This window comes from Pongo abelii, chromosome 5, assembly GCF_028885655.2.
Source record: "Pongo abelii isolate AG06213 chromosome 5, NHGRI_mPonAbe1-v2.0_pri, whole genome shotgun sequence".
NCBI classification, from domain to species: domain Eukaryota; kingdom Metazoa; phylum Chordata; class Mammalia; order Primates; family Hominidae; genus Pongo; species Pongo abelii.
The window spans coordinates 110840837-110864038 of NC_071990.2; the positions used below are offsets into that span (position 1 = coordinate 110840837).

The 23202-nt window shown below is 38.1% G+C and overlaps 1 protein-coding gene across 2 annotated transcripts in view; it reads left to right on the forward strand.

Annotated features, from left to right (window-relative positions):
- FIG4 (FIG4 phosphoinositide 5-phosphatase) overlaps positions 1-23202 on the forward strand; it is a 135706-nt gene that overhangs the window by 47763 nt on the left and 64741 nt on the right. For both annotated transcript variants that reach the window (XM_024248836.3, XM_054557993.2), the window contains exons 6-11: positions 1960-2108; positions 5157-5285; positions 8260-8360; positions 9925-10087; positions 10489-10586; positions 22088-22221. In XM_024248836.3, coding sequence (XP_024104604.1) covers positions 1960-2108; positions 5157-5285; positions 8260-8360; positions 9925-10087; positions 10489-10586; positions 22088-22221 — 774 coding nt within the window. The remainder of the gene's footprint in view (positions 1-1959; positions 2109-5156; positions 5286-8259; positions 8361-9924; positions 10088-10488; positions 10587-22087; positions 22222-23202) is intronic.

Below are 23202 nucleotides of genomic sequence, written 5' to 3' on the forward strand. Positions count from 1 at the left end.
ATAACCAGGAGCAAAAATACAACTCTCCATTGGTAAAGAGACATTTATTGCTTCTCTATTTATAATAGCCCAAACAAGCAAACCAAATAATCCAGGGACATCCCAAATATTGATAATTGAAGAACAGGCAAGTAGATTATTACAGCATCATGATAAGTATTTTACTACCATCGATGTGACCAGTATGTGGGCCTGATAGATACAATTATTGTGATAGATGGAAAATTCTATGAGCTATAATATCCAAAATAAAAATAGAACACAGTAAGGACATGAGTCATGAGGACTAAAGGAGGACCTAGAGCATTTGTAGCTGTTGGTGTTACATACTACTGCCAGGGTGCTTTGCATTAAAAATTATTTTAAATTATTAATATAGTTAACCATTTGTTTATGAAACAAAGAAAAACATGTCTACTACATGGGGTGAATTATGTCTTTATTGATGCAAACCTGAAGGAAGTTGATTATTTTAACAGAAATGGAGTGAAGGGCTCCTAAAGAAATAGTTTTTACTTCCACAAACGTTTATCGAATGTATATTTTCATTGTATTTTTCGCCATCTTCTAGTTTTCAGTCTTTGTGCCTAACTTTGTAGTGTTTGTGAATTATTATTGAAGCCCAGTGCTATTGTTAGAAATGGCCTTTCATATTTCTCAGTTTTGTCTGTATTTTTATACTGAGTTGTGATCAAGTCATTCTGTAAGTAAATACATGTAGGTTAAAGTTTTTGTGCCTCATAAGTAGGCTTTTAAAAAAGTTATAATATATTCTTAAGAATCTCTAGAAAAGAGGAATTGTTTTAAATAGAAATAATTGATTGTTAAAAATCAGAAACCAACTTCTTAATATACCTTTTATCCCTTTGAGATTAGATGCTGTTAAAATGAATGGATCCATCAAGCAAATGTGAGACAATTGAATTTCACAGATGAAACAAATTAATTTCAATCAAATTATATAAATAAATAATAATTAAAATAATGTGTGTGACTCTCCAGACACAATTGTAACCATTTTAAAATATGACTAAAATACATTAAAAACAAATTTGTATAAAATATTCAAAATACCTTCTGAAATTCTGTGCTAAAAATATATAGCTAGGCTCCTTTAGTTTCCAGTAAAAACTGGAAAGCCCCCTCAACACTTAAGAAATATATATACACACACACACTATACATATATATAGTATAGTATATATATACACTCTATGTATATATGCATATTTATATATGTATATTTATATAGAGTATGCATATATAAATACTGTATATAAATATAGAGTGTAAATATGTTTATATATACATACTTTTAAAATATCTCTAGCTATATATAGAGAGAGCTAGAGATGCTTATTTAAAAAGTATTATGTGAAATCAAAATTGTAATGAAATTTAATTTGCACAAAGATGGTTATATTTTTGAAATGCCTTTTACTCTTCTAAAACATGTTTCACTGTAATGGCCTGTATTATTTGCTTATTTCTGTTTTATGAAGTCAGTTATGATACCACCATTAATAATTAATAGAATTATTTTTGCTCCTGGGTAAACTAGGGTACAGAACTATGCAGTATTGCAGTGGATATTATAGATCTATAAAACCGCATGCAGATTCATAGAAGGTGTGACCCTGTTTGCACAAGACCATGAACTTAGATTGATTTCAGTATGAAGCAAAAAATGCATATTGTACAAATCAAATAATGTAGGTTACTGACATTGTATTGTATATTTTCAGTCATGCAGATGCCTAGTCATGCAGTGAGGTTTTTATTTCCAATTACATTTATATTTTGCTGTGTTTTACAGTGCTTATTTGAATAGCATTACTTCCAAATAAAGTAACAGGTGCTAAGTAATTTAGTTCACAGATTTTAATTCTATATGGGAAGCAAGACCATGAAATATGCTTTGCTTTTGTAATTCTTATTAAGTTTCAATTCTTTTCTCAGTTACAGCTATGATTTGTCCCATTCACTTCAATATAATCTCACTGTCTTGCGAATGCCCCTGGAGATGTTAAAGTCAGAAACGACCCAGAATCGCCAAGAGAGCTTTGACATCTTTGAAGATGAAGGACTAATTACACAAGGTGGAAGCGGTAGGTGGTCTTGACATATCTAATGTATATTAATGTGGTATCCATGAAGTGACATCTTATTAAATTCACTCACATTTCCCTCATATTTGTCCATCCCTCTTTGCTGTTTGTCCTTATGTGGGGTTGTTTTGGGTATGTGAAGTTGATCACTTCATTTTTATAGAGATATTAATCACCATGTGATTTCATTTGTAGGACAGCCACAAAATTGTATGCTGACATTTTCTAGCAATTATTCACATCCTTTTTATTGAATACATTCAAGCCTAGACTTTTACATGGTGTGCAGAGGTGAAGTTTACATGAATAATTTTTTTTAATATTAGATAATACACACTACTTTATTTTCCTTCACAGAGACCAGTTTGTTATGGTCTGAGTTTTGAAAAAGAGTTACCATGGATTGCCTATTATGTGCTAGACATTTACATGTAATATCTCTAATCCTCAAAAACTCTGCTTAGTAGGTATAATGCTAGCTTTATAAAATTAAAAACTAAGTAGGAAACGGAGGCCTGGAAATGAAGATCATACGGCCATGTCGGGGCGTCAATGCAGCAGGTCAGAGGTCGTTATTACTTTGATCGGTCTCAGCTTGACCCATCAGTCCTGCATAGGTCCTGCCTCTGCAGGACTGCTGTAGGACCACTGTGGGACCACTCAGTGCCTCATCTAGGGTGTCCCTGAGATCCTGGACTAAACCAGTCACATGATACCTTTATTGCCAGATTTTTGGGTTGGTCTAGCACTGTAAAGCTAGAGGCATTGCTAGTATGAATGTAAGGGAAGCATTTCAATAGTTAAGACACTTTAGCTGTGTTCAGCTGACTGTGGAAAGTAAGTCAATAGTGTCTTTGGGCTCCTTGCTCTGTGCAACTTAAATGATAGTGAAGAACATGTGGGTGCAGAGGTGCAGAGGTAGAATCCAATCTAAAGTAGTCCCAGAAGATCTGCCCTTGCAGCACTCTCAAAAAGAGGCTGTGTTCTGTTAATGGTTTGCCAAAGGTTGTAATCAACTCTAAAAAGGTTTAGGCTGTTACTTAAACTGAATTTATCCCTGGCATTCCCCTTGACTCTTGTTAGTTTACTTGATTGATTATCACTTGAGCTAAGGTCAAACCCAGGGCACCCTCCCTACTCCCAGATCATTAGATCACATACACTTGCCATGGTTCAGACACTCTGGTGGTAACCCATACCACTAGAGACAGATAGAGGGCAAGACAACTAGTGTGTTTGAATATTTGCTTGCAACACTTCTGAATATCACAATTTGTAATACAAAAGCTGAAAGTATCACTAAATTTGCCCCACATGCCATCCAAAATCTGAATTTGAATATCTGTTCTGGGATCTGAATTAAACCTCCAATGCTACTGAATTTTTTGCCATTTCTGGAGCAATTCTACTTGATAGATATGAATAACAGGGTATATTAGTTTCTTCTTTTTGCTGTGACAGATTATCTAGCTTAGTTGCTAAAATAGCATAAATGTATCATCTTACAGAAGGCAGAAGTCCACAGTGGGTCTCAGTGAGCTAAAATTAGCATGTCAGCAGGATTGCATTCCTTTCCAGAGGCTCCAAGGGAGAATCAGTTTTATTTCCCTTTCCATCTTCTGGGGACTGCGTTCATACCCTGGCTCATGGCTCCCTTCCATCTTTAAGGCTACATTACATTACCCGACACTCACACTCCTGTTTTCCTCTTTGACTTACAAGGACCCTGTGATTATATTGGACCCACTTAGATAATGCAGAATAATTTTCCCATCTCAAGGTCCTGATTAGGAACCTTAACTTCATCTGCAGCTTTAATTTCTTCTTGCCGTGTAATGTAACAGTTCATATTCACAGTTTCTGGTGATTAGCATGCATACATCTTTGTCAAAGGTGAGATTATTCTCTTATCGCACAGGGGTAAACTGATAAGAAACAGGGAGTGAGGGTAGAAGGTATGGGAGTAGGTTGAAAAGGAAAACAATAAATTTTTAAAATAATCTTTACTGCATGTCAGATACTTTGCATATACTATTTAATCTGAACAATATCTTTGAGGTGAGTAGTATTAACATCATTTTCTAGTTTAGAAAGTTGAAATTCAAAGACATTAAGTAACTTGCCTAAAGTCACAGAGTAAGTGACAAAACAGGACTCCTATGGATGTCTTTATTATTAATTCTCTGGTGTAATGCATTGAAAGGGCAGAGAAAGTTTAGTTTTTATGAATCAAACCTAAGTGTGGTATAGTGTATAAACAAATACTCTTAACAGATCATGTTTTGAGGAAAAAAATGGTCTTTATTAACTGCTATTCAGAACTGTTACAGTCTTTTAAGCTATTACCTTATAAACATACTTTTAATTTTTCACTTCATGTAAGTTTTGTTAAACTCATTGGTGTTTAATACATTTATCTGGATATGCTAAAATTATGTTTGATGAAATTAATTTATTCATAGAGAAAAGGCCTGACATAATAATAACTGCCACCTATTGGAAGTATTTGTAATACACTAGGCTTATTCTAGGCCCCTTATGTGCATTATTAATTCATTTCATCCTTACAACAACCACGTGGTACAGGTGAGGAAGCAGAGGCGCCGTGCTCTGTAAGTAACACTCTTGATTGTGCCTGACCCTGCTGATGAGAGGCAGAGCCAGGATTGGGATCCAGGAACTTTGACCTCATAGCTGTGTGCTCAACCGCTACTTCCTGCTGCCTCTTGACTTTATTTGTATATTTGTAACATGTCCTCAATTTCCTTGTCATTTTCTTTTCTCTCAAGAACTCTCACAAGTCAGAAAAGGGATTTCTTTGACTTTTTACAGAATCAACACAATGTTCTGGACATGAAAGGAATGATATCCACTGAAAATGGCAATGCTATTAACCAAGCATGTTACTTTGAAGTTAAAAACAGAAGTTAACTTAAAAATGAGTTGAATGTCAGCCAATTTCCATACCTTTCTGATACCAACCTTTTTTTTTAATTGATACAAGATATTTTATGTATTTATGGACTGATACAGACTTTTATTTTTCAGGGGTATTTGGGATCTGTAGTGAGCCTTATATGAAATATGTATGGAATGGTGAACTTCTGGATATAATTAAAAATACTGTGCATCGTGACTGGCTTTTGTATATTATTCATGGGTTCTGTGGGCAGTCAAGTATCCTTTTTGAAAAAAAAGTAAGATACATATTACTAAACTTACGATGTATCAATTTGTAGACAGCTACATATGAATTATATGATTATAATAGCACTCTGTGCACCCCAACAGGAAAACCTGCCCATGATACTATGTAGCAGAAATACAAAGAATGCAGACTATTTGAACAGGCCTGTTATATACACACAAAGATGAATAAGTAACAAGGAAGAAAATGCAGTGTGATATAGGTAATAAGTGTCATGCTTATCTGGGAGAAGGAGAATTACTGATAGTTGGAGAGGATGGGACAGGCCCATGGGAATAGTTGAACTTGGCCCGGGCCCTAAACAAAAGTCAGTGCCTTAGCAGCGAGAGAGATCAGCAGGCCGAGCAGAGAGAGAGAGATCTCAGCCTGGGAAACACTGTGTGTGTAGAGGTGGAAAAACACATGGGAGTGTTCTCATGGCTTGTGCATAAAACTCCCGGGAGGTAGGATATAGTGGGAAGGAGACTGGTATGTGGGAGTCAGATGGCCAGTCACCAAATTGCCTTGGTGGTCAAGCTGAGGACTTTGGGTTTGGTGCTAGAACTTTTGAAAGGTTTTGTGCAGGAGAATGACATTTGCAAAGTAGTATTTAGGACGTTTGAGTTGACAACCATTTTCAAGCTGGATTAAGTAAAATGAAACTAGAACAAGGAACATGAGTTAGGAAAAGATTGCAGTAGTCCAGGCAAGGGGGCAAAATAGATTAAAGAGAAGTAGGTTCAGCTTTGCGTTAAGCTGATGAGTTCAATTTTGTAAAAACTTTTATTTCCTTCAGTAGCTTCATGTCTCAAAATTAATTTGTAGCTACATTGAAGCCTTTTAATAAGTGCAATTATGGGGTTTAAGATGGCAGCATGTACCATCTGGAAGTGGTTTTTTGATTTTTTCTATCACCTTTTGAGATCACATAGGGCATTTTTGCATTCAGCATGTTTTCTAGTATGTTAGGCTTTTAAAGAAAAAGGCGTTTGTACCTTTTCCCCCCACAGATAAGAAGTGTTTGTAATGGATTTGTATTTTTCTTAATTTTATTCTCTTTAGACATTTAAAAGAACCAAAAAAGAAACTTTTGCTTCTTCGTTTTCAGTTAGGATTTGCAGTTCAATGGCCTCACATCTTTCTCCAGATCCCCAGGGTTTCTTTGTCTTATTTATGGAGAAAAACCAGTCACTTTGTCTGGCGCACTGTGAGGCCCCACTCAGGCCAGCCCTGGCCCCCCTTGGTACTTGGAACCGAAGTTACAGATCTATATTAAAATAATAATAATAACGTACAAAAAAACATTTAAAGGAGTGGTTGCTTTGAGACTATTAAGTGGGTGAATGTGACTGACCATTATTATGCTTTCTTGCACCAGGAGCATTAGAGAGGAGTGGTGCCAAGGGCACAGCTGGTGAGGTTAGCCTTGAAGAGCAGCAGGGCTGCCTTCTGTGAGGGGGACGAAAGGCTAGATAAAAGCACAGAGGGATTTTGAAACGAAGATCAGTGAGATTTATGTGCTACACTTGAAAATCAGGCTCATTACTTTATAATCACTTTCAACCAGTGAGTGGTATTATCTGGTTGATCATTACTGCATAAAGAGATTTGATCCTGAATTACTTTTTTCTCTTTCCAAAAGTAAATTCTACCTGGGAAGAACACAGGTTTTTCACCATCAAGGATACCAAAAAGAATGTGCTACAATTTCTAAAGGTAGTTCCTAAAAGATAGTTCTAAGCTGTTTTGTATTTCCAAGAGCTAACTCGGGGCCTGGCACATATTAAACATAATAAATGTTTGTTTTTTAAAATAGTGAGCACCATCATAGATGATCATTTTAAAGCTCATAAGTTTAAACAATGAATCTAGTCTCCTGGTTATCAAGTATTTAATGAATTCTGGAAGTCTATATGATTATAAAAAGAGTAGCTTTTGATAAGAGTAGTTTATGAATACTACAGACCAGGCACTAGTTGTACACACATTACTTCACCTAGTCCTCCTGACCACCTTTGGTTACTTTATTGTTACTCCCTTTTATAGAAGATGAGACTTGGCTCAGAAAGTTAAGTAAGGTGACATAACTAATAAGCTGTATATTGGTTAAGCAGTTCACAATAAATTATTCAGTGTTCAGAATTTACAGGTAGGTGACAAATTTTGACTGCTTTTAGAGTCTTATACTCGGTTTGTCCCCTCAGTATTATATATTATTCATAGCTGAAACAACCTATTAAATGACACATGTTCTCTTTGAGAGGTGTATGATCTTGGAAGAGTAAGGGAGGTGTATTAGTCCATTCTCACACAGCTATGAAGAACTACCTGAGAAAAGAGGTTTAATTGACTGTGGGCTTAACAGGAAGTATGACTAGGAGGCCTCAGGAAGCTTACAATCATGGTGGAAGGTGAAGGGGAAGCACGCATATCTTCACAATGGCAGAGCAGGAGAGAGAGCGAGCAAAGGGGGAAGTGCCACACACTTGCAAACAACCAGATCTTGTGAGAACTCACTGTCACAAAAACAGCAAGGAGGAAGTCCGCCTCCATGATGCAATCACCTCCCACCAGACCCTCCACTGACACGTGGGGATTACAATTCGAAATGAGAGTTGGCTGGGGACACAGAGCCAAACCATATCAGAAGGATTAGTTGTACTTGTTTACATACTTACTTGGCCATAGGGCTTTCCTTGGCCAGTAACCCTACACCTGGTTACCATTTCTTCTGAAATTTATGGAAAGCACTCCTTAGTCAGGTTGGATGTTGCCTTCCCTTTGTAGCTGCACTGCAGTTCTGAAGAACCATTAAATCAAGGGCTGTTCCATTCTTGGGTGGAGCTTTTGGTGTTCTTTAAGCCATTGGACAAGCTGTATCTAAATGTTTATTTAAGGAATAATGACTCTCTTGGTCTTATGTGACAGTCATGAATGCTAAGCAACCTTAACTTGATTTCTAAGAGCTGTTGATCTATGGACGACCAGTATATGTCACTCTAATAGCTAGAAGATCCAGTAAATTTGCTGGCACCCGTTTTCTTAAAAGAGGTGCAAACTGTGAGGTAAGATGACAAACAGTATCTTCTCTGACCTTTTAACCTTTTATATCAGCTTTGCTGATGTAGAAGCACATTGAAATTTTAAAAAGTAGTATTTCTTAGTTTGGGATATTATCAAGAGAATACAGTTGCCTTTTAGTATCTACAAGGGATTGGTTCTAGGAACCCCCCTCCCATCCAAAATCCACAGATGCTGAAGTCTCTTATATAATATGGCCTAGTGCTTGCATATAACCTATGTACATTCATCTGTATACTTTAAATCATCTCTGGATTATTTCTAATATCTAATATGATGTAAATGCTATGCAAATAGTTCTAATACTGTATTCTTAAGGGAATAATGACAATAAAAAATGCCTGCACATGTTCAGTTCAGATGCAACCATCGTAGGCCTAACTACATTTTCTATCTGAGATTGGTTGACTCTGTGGAGGGAACCCATGGATGTGGGGGGCTGACAATAATTAATACTCCAGTGCATCTGAAACATGTGAGAAGTATGACTAATAGACAGATGTTCTGAAAAGTCAGCTATCTTAGAGTTATGCAGTGCTTTGAGGAATTATAAAATGTCTAATGTTGTGGAGGGTGAGCCATTTCTATAATATATGAAATGTGCTACATGTTTAATGTAGAGACAAAAATAGCAAAGCACCTCCACCCAAGTAGAAGGCACCACTCATCACGGGAAGTCAATTCTTGATAAGAAGACGAAGTGGAGCAAGGTTCGGGAAACCCTTTGCCCTCTTCGTCTTTTTTGCCCATACTCCTTTTTCTGTTCATCGCTAGAAAATAACAACAGCAAAAATGCAGCCATCCTTCCATCAGCCATGTTCTGTCCTTTGAGTGCTCCGTCTCTGTTTGCAATAGACAACTTGAGTCTTGAGTGGATGTGTGATTCGGTAGACAGATTGAGTGAGGCACTGGGTTTTGATCCTGGCTTAAAATAGCCACATTATTCTTAAAATTATATCAACAGTGAAAATTGTTACAGCTGGTGCTTTAAAATATCAGAATTTTGCAGCTATATTATTTACTTTTGAATATTCAAAGGATAATCAGACATGTTATTACTGCCTCTAAAATTATTCTTTATTATGTCCTTATATACTTCTATAAGTATCTCAAAACCCTATTTTTTCCTTTTGTCCATCAGGCATTATTTGAACTCACTCCTTTCATTTCACTTTGGTCTTCAGAATTGAATTTTGATATTCTTCTAGTCTTCCTTATCTCCTGTATAATTTCATGTAATTGTCGTTCTTTCCCTTTCTCCCATTTATTTAAACCAGCTGTTTCCTATCTGACTTGTATTATTAGAGATCAATTTGTTTTTTTCCTAGTCTATTCTCTGCTACTTTTAATTGCATTCTTTATTATATTTTAATGGTTTTGCTTTTCTAATGTGCACATTGAATATTGATCAATATTTACCTCTCAAGACTTTCAAAGAACAGGAATTATAACTTCATTGAAAGAATAGGAATTATAACTTCATTGAAAGTTATTTCATTAAACATTTCTAAGACCATAAAATATTTTTCAATGCACCTTTCTTTTCAGGGTGATGTTGCAAATGAAGTGGAGACTGAACAAATACTCTGCGATGCTTCTGTGATGTCTTTCACTGCAGGAAGTTATTCTTCTTACGTACAAGTTAGAGGATCTGTGCCCTTATACTGGTCTCAGGACATTTCAACTATGATGCCTAAACCACCTATTACATGTGTGTGGAGCCATGTTTTTAATAATAACTCCTGTCCTCACATTTAGAGATAATGAACTGTTGTCCCAGAAATCTCATAAATGCTTAGGTTTTCACGAGGTTTTAGTCCTGGAAGGTAGATAATTTAGAAGAGGAATTTCTGTTATGCTTATGTAATAAATTTATATTTAATTTTGACTGTTAGTAAATTATTTTTATTTTGCTTCAGAAATGTAAGAATCGTTCAAATGTAATAAATACATGATGAATAAGTGTCTAGTGAGCACCTTAAGAAGGATTTGGGAAGTGAAACTATTGAAAGATTAGTTGAATTGCATTTCTTTAAAAAAACAACCCTATGCTTCTTTTATTTTGCTTTGCAATTTTCATTCAGGTGCTTTTTCATCTTTTTTCCTTCTCAGTGGATCAGGCAGATCCATTTGCACATGTGGCTGCCCTTCACTTTGACCAGATGTTTCAGAGGTTTGGCTCTCCCATCATCATCTTGAATTTAGTGAAGGTATGATGTGCTCATCTGTTTGGTTATGAGATTCAGACACTCTGGGAAGCCTCTTCCTCAACACAGAGGGGGTTAACAAGCCGTACTTTCCCTCTTTCTAGTGGAGAGACGTGCAGATTATTATGCTGGGACAGCTCACTGTGTCTGAGCTGAGTCACTTTTCTTTGGCCTCAGATTCCATGTGGCTTCTCTGCATGGCTGAAAAAAATGAGTAGTATATCTCTAAGGGAGTAGAGTGATTCAGTGTATCAGGAAATCATTGTGTCCTGATTTCCTTGTGTGAATTAGATATAGGTTAAATTTCTGCCTTAGTTTCCAGGACAACTTGGAGAAAGAAGCATGAAAATCAAACTATCACAGCCTCACTTTTACAGTCATCTCCCTTGAAAATCCATAAGCTCCCCTGGGCAAATTAATTTATAGTAATAGGATCAAAGGCTAGATTCATATACTGGGGTACTATTGTGACTCAAGGATCAGGTGAGCATGTGAGAAGCCCAGACAAGGTGGTATTAGCTCGTAGTTCCCTGCATTCTTGGCAGAGTACACTGACTGGTCAGCGTATCTATCTATATGAATGGGCATACAGGTCAAAGGCTGAAGATAGGAGGTAGGGAACTGCACAATAAGTTTTATCTGCATCTGTTGCAGCCAAGTGAATTGAAAGACTCTCAGTCAGAAGCCAAGAAGACCCTGAGAGTATGAAAAGCAAGAGTGTTGTTATGTTATGTGTTCTTGGTGGGGTCCAACAATCTAGTAGTGTCTGAGGTTATTCTGAGAGGTTGGTTAATAAATGTAAATGAATTTACTGAAAAACCAAGGAAGCCTGTGACCCTGTGTCCATTTAGTCAGTCATTTATTTTTATTTACTTATTTTTTTATTATATTTTAAGTTCTTGGATACATGTGCAGAACGTGCAGGTTTGTTACATAGGTATACACGTGCTGTGGTGGTTTCCTGCACCCATCAACCCGTCACCTACATTAGGTATTTCTCCTAATGCTATCCTTCCCCTATCCCCTCACCCCCGAACAGGCCCCAGTGTGTGATGTTCCCCTCCCTGTGTCCATGTGTTCTCATTGTTCAGTTCCCACTTATGAGTGAGAACATGGCAGTTTTTGATTTCCTGTTCCTGTGTTAGTTTACTGAGAATGATGGTTTCCAGCATTATCCATGTCCCTGCAAAGGACACGAACTCATCCTTTTTTACGGCTGCATAGTATTCCATGGTGTATATGTGCCACATTTTCTTTATCCAGTCTATCATTTGATGGGCATTTGGGTTGCTTCCAAGTCTTTGCTATTGTGAATAGTACTGCAATAAACATATATGTGCATGTGTCTTTATGCACATGCACATATATGTGCAGAATGATTCATAATCCTTTGGGTATATACCCAGTAATGGGATTGCTGGGTCAAATGGTATTTCTAGTTCTAGATCCTTGAGGAATCGCCACACTGTCTTCCACAATGGTTGAATCTACACTCCCACCAACAGTATAAAAGCGTTCCTATTTTTCCACATCGTCTCCAGCATCTGTTGTTTCCTGACTTTTAAATGATCGCTGTTCTAACTGGCATGAGATGGTATCTCATTGTGGTTTTGATTTGCATTTTTCTAATGACCAGTGATGATGAGGCTTTTTTCATATGCTTGTTGGCCACATATAAATGTCTTCTTTTGAGAAGTGTCTGTTCATATCCTTCGCCTACTTTTCGATGGGGTTGTTTTTTTCTTGTAAATTTGTTTAAGTTCCTTGTAGATTCTGGATAGTAGCCCTTTGTGAGATGGAGAGATGCAACAGTTTTCTCCCATTCTGTAGGTTGCTTGTTTACTCTGATGATAGTTTCTTTTACTGTGCAGAAACTCTTTAGTTTAATTAAATCCCATTTGTCAATTTTGGCTTTTGTTGCCATTGCTTTTGGTGTTTTAGTCATGAAGTCTTTGCCCATCCGTATGTCCTGAATGGTATTGCCTAGGTTTTATTCTAGGGTTTTTGTGGTTTTAGGTCTTACGTTTAAGTCTTTAATTCATCTTGAGTTAATTTTTGTATAAGGTGTAAGGAAGTAATTTATAGATTCAGTGCCATCCCCATCAAGCTATCATTGACTTTCTTCACAGAATTAGAAAAAGCTACTTTAAATTTCATGTGGAAGCAAAAAAGAGCCCATGTAGCCAAGACAATCCTAAGCAAAAAGAACAAAACTGGAGGCATCACACTACCTGACTTCAAACTGTACTACAAGGCTACAGTAAAGCATGGTACTGGTATCAAAATAGATATATAGACCAATGGAACAGAACAGAGGCCTCAGCAATAACACCACATATCCACAACCATCTGATCTTTGACAAACCTGACAAAAACAAGCAATGGGGAAGGGATTCCCTATTTAATAAATCATTTTGGGAAAACTGGCTAGCCATATGCAGAAAACTGAAACTGGGTCCCTTCCTTACACCTTATAGTCAGTCACTTACAAGTATTTTTGAGAGTTTCCTATGTGCAAAGGCAGTTCTAGAAACAACTCCTGCCTTGAGCTAACAGCCTGTTGTAGGAGATGGTGAGGTAATGCAGAGGCACCAATACAAGGTAAATGGTGCAATAAGAGTTTATAATGGAGAGAAGTCTTCCCTGAGGACGGGATGAGTTAGGATCAGCCTGAAGGAAGAGGCATTAACCAGGTCATTGGGAAAGAATGGTATTCAACTCAGAGCGCAGCATGTACAAAGGCCCTAGGACAGGAGGAAGTGTGGTGGGTTGGAGGAAGAAAAGGGGGTTCCCTGTGGCTGGGGCCCAGAGGGTGGGGACAAGATGCTTGTTGTGAGATGAGGCTAAAGAGATGATTATGGCCAGACCATGCAGAGTATTGTAGGCTGCATTAATGAGCCTGGCCTTCCTCCTGAGAGTAATGGAAAGTCATTAAGTGTCTTGCATGGTTGAGAGGATGGTTGTCAGATTTATGTTTTGAAAAGATTACTGTGACCTCAACATAGAAAACAAATGGGTCAGTACAAGGCTAACTTCAATGCTGGAAGACCAGATAGGAGGCTGTTATAATTGTCCAGAAAAGAGGTGATTATGCCTTAAACCAGGGTGGTGTGGTGGAGATGTACAGAAGTGGACAGTCAGTAGACTTGGTGATGGGCTGGATTTGAAATGAGGGGGTGGGGGGTGTCAGGCTCGGTTCCCAGGTTTCTGGCTTACTCAGGTGGGTGAATGGTGATGCCATTCACTGAAATACAGAACACTGACTGAGTTTGTTGGGGGAAGATCATGAGTGTAGCTTGGACATGCTGAGTGAGGTTTGAGGTATGCTTGAGTCCTCTACACTTGTTCTTAGCCAAAAGGCTGAGAAGTGATGCTTGAGTCCTCTAAACGGAGGTAACAGGTCAGGGCATGGTTCAGGAGCTCAGAGGAGAGGTCTAGGCCCAGATGTGATTTCTGTAACTCTGTGTACAGATGACATTTGAAGGCATGGGCATGGATGAGATGCCCATGTGGAGAGTATAAAGTGAGAAGGAAAAACCTCAGACCTAGTCTTGGGGATCTCATGCTCTTAATGCCCAGTTAGAGTGGCTGAATCTCCAAAGGAGTCAGAGAAAAAAACAGCCAGAGGAGTAGGAAGAAAACCAGGAAGTGCTGTGTTAGGAATGCCAGGAGAAAGCGTGTTTCACAATGAAGGAAGTAAATGATCAACAGCATCAAATGCTGAGGGGTCAAGTAAGATGAGGATGGAAAGATTGTCCATTACTGTTAGCATCATGGAGGGCACTGATTGAAGTGGACCGAGTGTGGGATAACAGTAAGTGTTGTACTTTTCCCCCAATAGGAGTACCCAGTGAAAGATGGCATTTTTATTTTTTAAAAGAGATTGTATCGATATGTTTAAAAGCCTATGGGGAGGATACATGTGAAAGGGATAGTTGTATGACACAGGAGAGAAAAGGAATGATCAGTGATTTCTTGTACTTAAGAAAGTAGGAAATGATGAAATCTGAAGCATACATGGTAGAATTATTATTTTGTTTTTGAGGCATGGTCGTGCTCTATTGCCTAGGCTGGAGTGCAGTGGCAAGATCATAGCTCACTGCAACTTTGAACTCCTGGCCTTAAGTAATCCTCCCACCTCAGTCTCCCAAAGTGCTGGGATTGCAGTCATGAACCATGGCGCCTGGCTGGAATTATTTTAATGGAGAGACAGAAAATAGTAAGGGTTCAGGCATGTGTGTATTTGTGAGCATGCACATTCCATTCTGATGGCTTTAATTTCTCCTTAAGGTAGGAGGAATGGTCATCTGCTGAGAGTGGAGGTTTGAAGGGAGTGGAGAAGGTTTAAGTCTTTTGTACGTGGGAGGGTAGGTTGACTAGAAACCTGTAGGAAGTACCAAGAGCCAATTTCAAGTTGGTGATCATGATTTCTTAAATAGAACCATTTTGCTCTTGCCTGCCTTCTTCCAGCAGGCTTGTGAATGAGTATAAGCACAGGTAAAATAATAATTGGGTTTATTTAGTTTTGCCAGGCAGGTGTGACATAAAAAGACAGGATGAAAGGCATTTTGGATTTTGGCAATACTGTGATTGAAGTGGTCCATGAAATCTGAGCCAAGTAATGACAGGGCTTAAAGAACAGGGCTGCTGGAGAAAGTGGAGATGTCAGTGGATTGCACTCCTCACGAGGTGGGGTATTTAAAGCAAGCAATGTGGAAATAAAAGAGGTCATGAATAAGAAATGTTGAAGAAAGAGCAGCCTGTGATAATGAATTGGTGTAAGATGTGAGAGTGGGAATGGGGATTTAGAGTGGAAAAGGAGGTGGAGATACTGAAAGTCAGCCAGTGTATTAGTCTGTTTTCACACTGCTGATAAAGACATACCTGAGCCTGGGTAATTTATAAAGAAAAAGAGGTTTAATGGACTCACAGTTCCACGTGGCTGGGGAGGCCTCACAATCATATCGGAAAGCAAAAGACACATATTACATGGCAGCAGACAAGAGAGAATGAGAACCAAGCGAAAAGAGAAACCCCTTATAAAATCATCAGCTCTCGTGAGACTTATTCACTACCACAAGAACAGTATGGGGGAGACCACCCCCATGATTCAATTATCTCCCACCAGATCCCTCCACAACACGTGGGAATTATGGGAGCTACAATTCAAGATGAGATTTGAGTAGGGACACAGCCAAACCATGTCACCCAGGATGGAGGCAAAGCTTGGGGTGGGGAAGAGACAGTTCCCAGGAGAGGACTGTATAACTACATGCATGGGCTCAAAGAAGGTGTGTGTGTGTGTGTGTGTGTGTGTGTGTGTGTGTGTGTGTGTGTGTGTGTGTGTGTGTGTGTGTGTGTGTGTGTGTGTGTGTGTGTGTGTGTGTGTGTGTGTGTGTGTGTGTGTGTGTGTGTGTGTGTGTGTGTGTGTGTGTGTGTGTGTGTGTTTTAAATCAAGAGTATGGAGGAATATGTCCCCAATCAAGAGTATGGAGGAATATGTCCCCAAACTGGCAGTTGGGGGAGAAGAGTGAAACAGTGAGGCAGTAAGCTTCATTTCTTCCTGTGTTGCACTTTGTAATTGTATCCCACTAGGGATTGACTTTGTAAGATAAATCATTCAGATATTAAATAATCATTTTCTAGACATTTGTTCATATTAATTCAGAAGTTTCATATTCACATCTCTCTCCATATCAACTCAGAATAATGTAAGGTGGATAATCTCTAACCTCAGCCTAGTATTAAACAGTAGCTGTAGTATACATAATTGCAACTTTAAAATATGAAAACTTTAGTGAAAATGCTCATGGACACTTTTCCAATAAATGTATAGAAAATAAGATATTGTTAGTATGGAAATAAATTATTGCTAAAGTGTTAAATTATAAAGGGTTACTGGATTAGAAACCTAGATTTAAATTAGTGGATTTAAGCAGAGCACGACCCTGCCTCAATAATAAAATAAAATAAAATAAAATAAAATAAAATAAGTTCATGTTTTACAGAGTTCATATAGTGTGGTTGAAAAGCTGTCATTAAATGGAGATTCATGTCTACAGTGCTTGAAATAATTCTCTATTGTGCACACTCAAAAAGTACTATCATATACAAGTGATCATAATGTATTCTTTGCCAGGTATCTCACATGTACATTTATTTTTTCGAATATTTAAAGGTCAGTCAGTGGATTTTAAAGTTGTACTTGTTTATTGTTCTGTTGCAGTAAAAATCCTGACAATGACTAGAAGTTAGCTACAGAAATAGTTTGGAGATGAAGTTGCTGTTTCATGGAATAGGAAAATACTTTGTTGTTTATAGCGCTAGTTTTATTCATAGGATTAAAGAAGATGTTTATTCAGGCCACTTGGTAGAAGACCTTATTAATTGTGATTAAAGAGCCAAAGAATACGTGTGTGTATAGAATGATACCTAGGGGATTACTCACTCTTTATTCTACCACCATATGAAGAAGTTAATAAAGCGAAATGCTTTTCGTGATTTCATTTCTCTTTTACCCTGTGTTGCGAACTTCTTCCCAGTTGTGAAAGTTTGAGGCACTGGTTGAAAGACAGTTTGCAGCAATCCATGTGCCTTCAATGCTGCTACTGTATCAACAGGAGGCCAACCTAGGATCAAGTATAACTGTACATCAGAAGTTTTTAATCTGTGGGCCATGCATGGCTGTTAGGGAGGATCTTGGAACCCTTTGAAATGATATGCAGCTGGATGTGGTGGCTCATGCCTATAATCCCAGTGACTTGGGAAACAGGCGGGAGGCTTGCATGAGGCCAGGAGTCTGAGAGCAGCCTGGGCAGCAGAGGAGACTCTGTCTCTACAAAAAATTTTTTTTTCAATTAGTTGGGCGTGATGCACACCTGTAGTCCCAGCTACTTGGAGGCTGAAGTGGGAGGATCACTTGAGTCCAGGAGTTCCAGGATGCAGTGAGCTATGATTGCACCATTGCTTTCCAGCCTGGGCGACAGAGTGAGACCCTGTCTCTTTATAAGAAAAGAAAAAAGAAATGTTATGCAAAATCACTTGTGTATGTAGTTTTCGTTTACTTGTTAGGGGTCTGTGGCTCTAAAGAGGTTAACTAACAACCCACTAATACTATTCCTCTATGGACAGACAATGCATACAGCAGATTCTTCACACAGAGATGAACGAAGGTTGCTTAAACAACATTTCCTCTCCAGCCCACAAAATGTCAGATTTGATATAAGCATTTCAAAAAGATTTTGTTTCCCTAGTTGATTTTAAATGCTTTTGAGAAAAATTTCAGATATATAATTTAATTTTCTCTGATATATAAATAAGCAAAATTTATTTTCATCCTAAACTGATTTAACACTGTTCTTAATTCTTATCTAATTATTTCATTTGATGTATTCAGCTGTGCTCAATAGCTACCCCTTTTTGTTTCTACAGTAGTTATCTCATTAAATTCATGACAATTGAAAAGTAATCTCCATGATTGAAAACAGCACAGTCTAATTTTGATGCCAACAATAGTGCCTTAACACCATTTCAGTCTCACTATTGTGAAATTGTTTTTCTTTGTTTCTAAGTGAAGGCTTGATCAGGGTAATAATGAAAATGGCAAATTTTTATAAGGTGCTTCCCATATGCCAGCTGTTCTATAAAAACTCACCATGCTCTGCTGCTGGATTCGGTTTGCCAGTATTTTATTGAGGATTTTCGCCTTGATGTTCATCAGGGATATTGGCCTGAAATTTTCTTTTTTTGTTGTGTCTCTGCCAGGTTTTGGTATCAAGATGATGCTGGCCTCATAAAATGAGTTAGGGAGGAGTCCCTCTTTTTCTGTTGTTTGGAATAGTTTCAGAAGGAATGGTACCAGCTCCTCTTTGTACCTCTGGTAGAATTTGGGCTGTGAATCTGTCTGGTACTGGGCTTTTTTTGGTTGGTAGGCTATTAATTATTGCCTCAATTTCAGAACTTGTTATTGGTTTATTCAGGGATTCGACCTCTTCCTGGTTTAGTCTTGGGAGGGTGTATGTGTCTAGGAATTTATCTATTTCTTCTAGATTTTCTAGTTTATTTGCATAGAGGTGTTTATAGTAATCTCTGATGGTATTTTGTATTTCTGTGGGATCAGTGATGATCTACCCTTTAACATTTTTTATTGTGTCTATTTGATGCTTCTCTCTTTTTTTCTTTATTAGTCTGGCTAACAGTCTATTTTGTTAGTCTTTTCAGAAAAACAGCTCCTGTATTCATTGATTTTTTGAAGGGGTTTTCATGTCTGTATCTCCTTCAGTTCTGCTGTGATCTTAGTTATTTCTTGTTTTCTGCTAGCTTTTGAATTTGTTTGCTCTTCCACTACGATCAAGTCAGCTTCATCCCTGGGATGCAAGGCTGGTTCAACATACGCAAATCAATAAACGTAATTCATCACATAACCAGAACCAATGACAAAAACTACATGATTATCTCAATAGATGTGGAAAAGGCCTGCAATAAAATTCAACACCCATTCATGCTAAAAACTCTCAACTAGGTATTGATGGAACATATCTCAAAATAATAAGAGCTATTTATAACAAACCCACAGCCAATATCATACTGAATGGGCAAAAGCTGGAAGCATTCCTTTTGAAAATCAGCACAAGACAAGGATGCCCTCTCTCACCACTCCTCTTCAACATAGTATGGGAAGTTCTGGCCAGAACAATCAGGCAAGAGAAAGAAAGGGTATTCAGATAGGAAGAGAGGAAGTCAAATTGTCTCTGTTTGCAGAGGACATGATTGTATATTTAGAAAACCCCATCGTCTCAGCCCAAAAACTCCTTAAGCTGATAAGCAACTTCAGCAAAGTCTCAGGATACAAAATCAATGTGCAAAAATCACAAGCATTCCTATACACCAATAATAGAGAGCCAAATCATGAATGAACTCCCATTCAGAATTGCTATAAAGAGAATAAAATAACCAAGAATACAACTTAAAAGGGATATGAAGGACCTCTTCAAGGAGAACTACAAACCACTGCCCAAGGAAATAAGAGAGGACACAAACAGATGGAAAAACATTCCATGCTCGTGGATAGGAAGAATCAATATTGTGAAAATGGCCATACTGCCCAAAGTAATTTATAGATTCAGTGCTATCCCCATCAAGCTACCATTGACTTTCTTCACAGAATTAGAAAAAACTTTAAATTTCATGTGGAACCAAAAAAGAGCCTGTATAGCCAAGACAATCCTAAGCAAAAAGAACAAAGCTGTAGGCATCATGCTACCTGACTTCAAACTATACTACAAGGCTACAGTAACCAAAACAGCATGGTACTGGTACCAAAACAGAGATATAGACCAATGGAACAGAACAGAGGCCTCAGAAATGATACCACACATCTACAACCATCTGATCTTTGACAAACTTGACAAAAGCGAGTAATGGGGAGAGGATTCCTTATTTAATAAATGGTGCTGGGAAAACTGGCTAGCCATATGCAGAAAACTGAAACTGGATCCTTTCCTTACACCTTATACAAAAATTAACTCCAGATGGATTAAACACTTAAATGTAAGACCTAAAACCAAAAAAGCCCTAGAAGAAAACCTAGGCAATACTATTCAGGACATAGGCATAGACAAAGACTTCATGACTAAAACACCAAAAGCAATGGCAACAAAAGCCAAAATTGACAAATGGGATCTAATTAAACTAAAGAGCTTCTGCACAGTAAAAGAGACTATCATCAGAGTGAACAGGCAACCTACAGAATGGGAGAAAATTGTTGCAGTCTATCCATCTCACGAAGGGCTACTATCCAGAATCTACAAGGAACTTAAACAAACTTACAAGAAAATACCCCATCAAAAAGTAGGAGAAGGATATGAACAGACACTTCTCAAAAGAAGACATTTATATGTGGCCAACAAACATATGAAAAAAGGCTCATCATCACTGATCATTAGAGAAATGCAAATGAAAACCACAATGCAAAAGCATCTCACGCCAGTTAGAATGGCGATTATTTAAGTCAGGAAACAACAGATGCTGGAGAGGATGTGGAGAAGTAGGAATGCTTTTACACTGTTGGTGGGAGTGTAAATTAGTTCAACCATTGTGGAAGACATTGTGGTGATTCCTCAAGGATCTAGAACCAGAAATACCATTTGACCCAGCAATCCCATTACTAGGTATATACTCAAAGGATTATAAATCATGCTACTATAAAGACACATGCACACATATGTTTATTGCAGCACTATTCACAATAGCAAAGACTTGAAACCAACCCAACTGCCCATCAGTGATGGACTGGATAAAGAAAATGTGGTACGTATACACCATGGAATACTATGCAGCCATAAAAAAGGATGAGTTCATGTCCTTTGCAGGGACATGGATGAAGCTGGAAACCATCACTCTCAGCAAACTAACACAGGAACAGAAAACCAAACACCGCATGTTCTCACTTATAAGTGGGAGCTGAACAATGAGAACACATGGACACAGGGAGGGAAACATCACACACTGGGGCCTGTCAGGGGTTGGGGGCTAGGGGAGGGATAGCATTAGGAGAACTACCTAATGTAGATATTGGGCTGATGGATGCAGGAAACCACCATGGCACGTGTATACCTATGTAACAAACTTGCACGTTCTGCAGATGTATCCCATAACTTAAAGTATTAAAAAAAAAAAAAAAGAAAAAAAACTCACCATGCTCTATCTCATTTAAGTCTCGCATTGATGTTGTAAGGAATATACTGTTTTTACCCTATTTTATAGATGAAAAAATGGAGGCCTAGGGAAATTGAGAACATTGCCCAAGGTCACATGGCTAGTGAGTGGCAGAGTCACCATTCCAACCACAGAACTGTACAGTAAAGTACTAGGTTCTCTTGAATGAGAAGCAGTGCAGTGTCTAACTAAAGAGATGCCCCAGGCAAGGAGGCAGAAGGCAAGGTTTAGTTCCATGAATGCCTCTCAACCTCAATTCATTCAACTACGGTGTAAAAAGAAAAAGAAATGCCTGTCTTGGTTATCTCACAGAGTATTTGCAAGTCTAATTTATGAAGTCCTGTGAAGGCTGCGAAGCTGCTTTCTGCTGTGCTAGTTTGGGAATTGTTCATCCAGACCAGTTGATTTCTTTCTGGCCTCCAGCTGGCTAAAGTTGGGGGCTCCCTTCTTCTGATCCTTGGGAGGGATCTCCTCTGTCAGAGACGGATGTGGAGTGTGTGGGCCATGGCCCATGTTGGGTAAGCTGGGTTTCTCAGGGTGCAGGGAGGGTACCAGGAAGAAACCTGATCTCCTAGAATCTTCAAAGCTCATTAGCTGTTCACTTTAATCCAATGGAGCATTTATTTCTTTGTGTTTTTATTATTTCTGATTATTGTAGCTAGGTTTCATTTTAGTATATTTAAGACTTGGATTTTTTTGTCTTAGCTTAGCTTAAAAGTAAACATGTTGAGCCTGTTCCTCTGATTTGAGGGAATTAGAACACTGAAAATGTTTAATTTTTGATAAAGGAACGAGAGAAAAGAAAGCATGAAAGAATTCTGAGTGACGAGCTTGTTGCTGCTGTGACCTATCTCAACCAGTTTTTGCCTCCTGAGCACACTATTGTTTATATTCCCTGGGACATGGCCAAGTATACCAAAAGGTGAATGATACTCATCTGTCTGGCTATGATCGTTTCCTTTTCTTGTAATGAGAAATAACAGGAAGCTGACCTCTATGGTAAAGTAAATGTTACCCTGTTAATTTCCTTCATGAACCTGTTGAGGGGCTGTTTTGAGTGCATCAAGAAACTAACCAAACATTTTTTTTTTTTTTTTTTTTTTTGCCTATCATATATACCATTTGCAAATTGTTTGAAATATCTAGTCACTTCAGAACATCTCTACAACTGTCCCTTTAAGGCATTAATTTTACTTCTTTCTATATCATTCTGTCTCACTATTTAAACACTTTCTCAGATGTCACTCGTGGATGAATCTGTGATAATTCCTGACTGTATATAGTAGATCCAAACTCCTTAGTGTAATGTCAAAGCCTCGTCATCTGGTTGGCTTCAGAATGTGATCACTTTTTATTTATCCCAAGGGCTGTTCTCTTTCAGAAAACTGAATTTTCATGCTCTGCCGCAAATGTAGCAGCCAAAGTCCTATCCTAAGCCTCCATTCCTATTCTTCACCCTCCCTGGGATGCTTTCCCACCTCTCTTTTGTCTTTCAAGATCTGATTCAAAACTCATCTCTTCTAAGGAACTTACTTTTGTTAAATTTTGCATTGTCTTTTTGTGCACTTACTACACAATCACACAAGCTCTAGGTTTACTTAAGGTGTTATTTTTTAAAATGTTACTATATCGTTTTGTACTTATTGTACTTTTTTCTGAGTCATTTTATGCAGTTAGATACACACACACTTTCCCAGAGTATAAGTTTGGTTACAAGTTGTTACCATTCATATTATTTTTTTTATTATCATTTTTTAAACATAGTCTTGCTCTGTCGCCCAGGCTGGAGTGCAGTGGTACGATCTCAGCTTATTGCAGACTCCACCTCCCGGGTTCAAGCGATTCTCCTGTCTCAGCTTTCTGAGTAGCTGGGACTGCAGTCATGCGCCATTGTGCCTGGCTA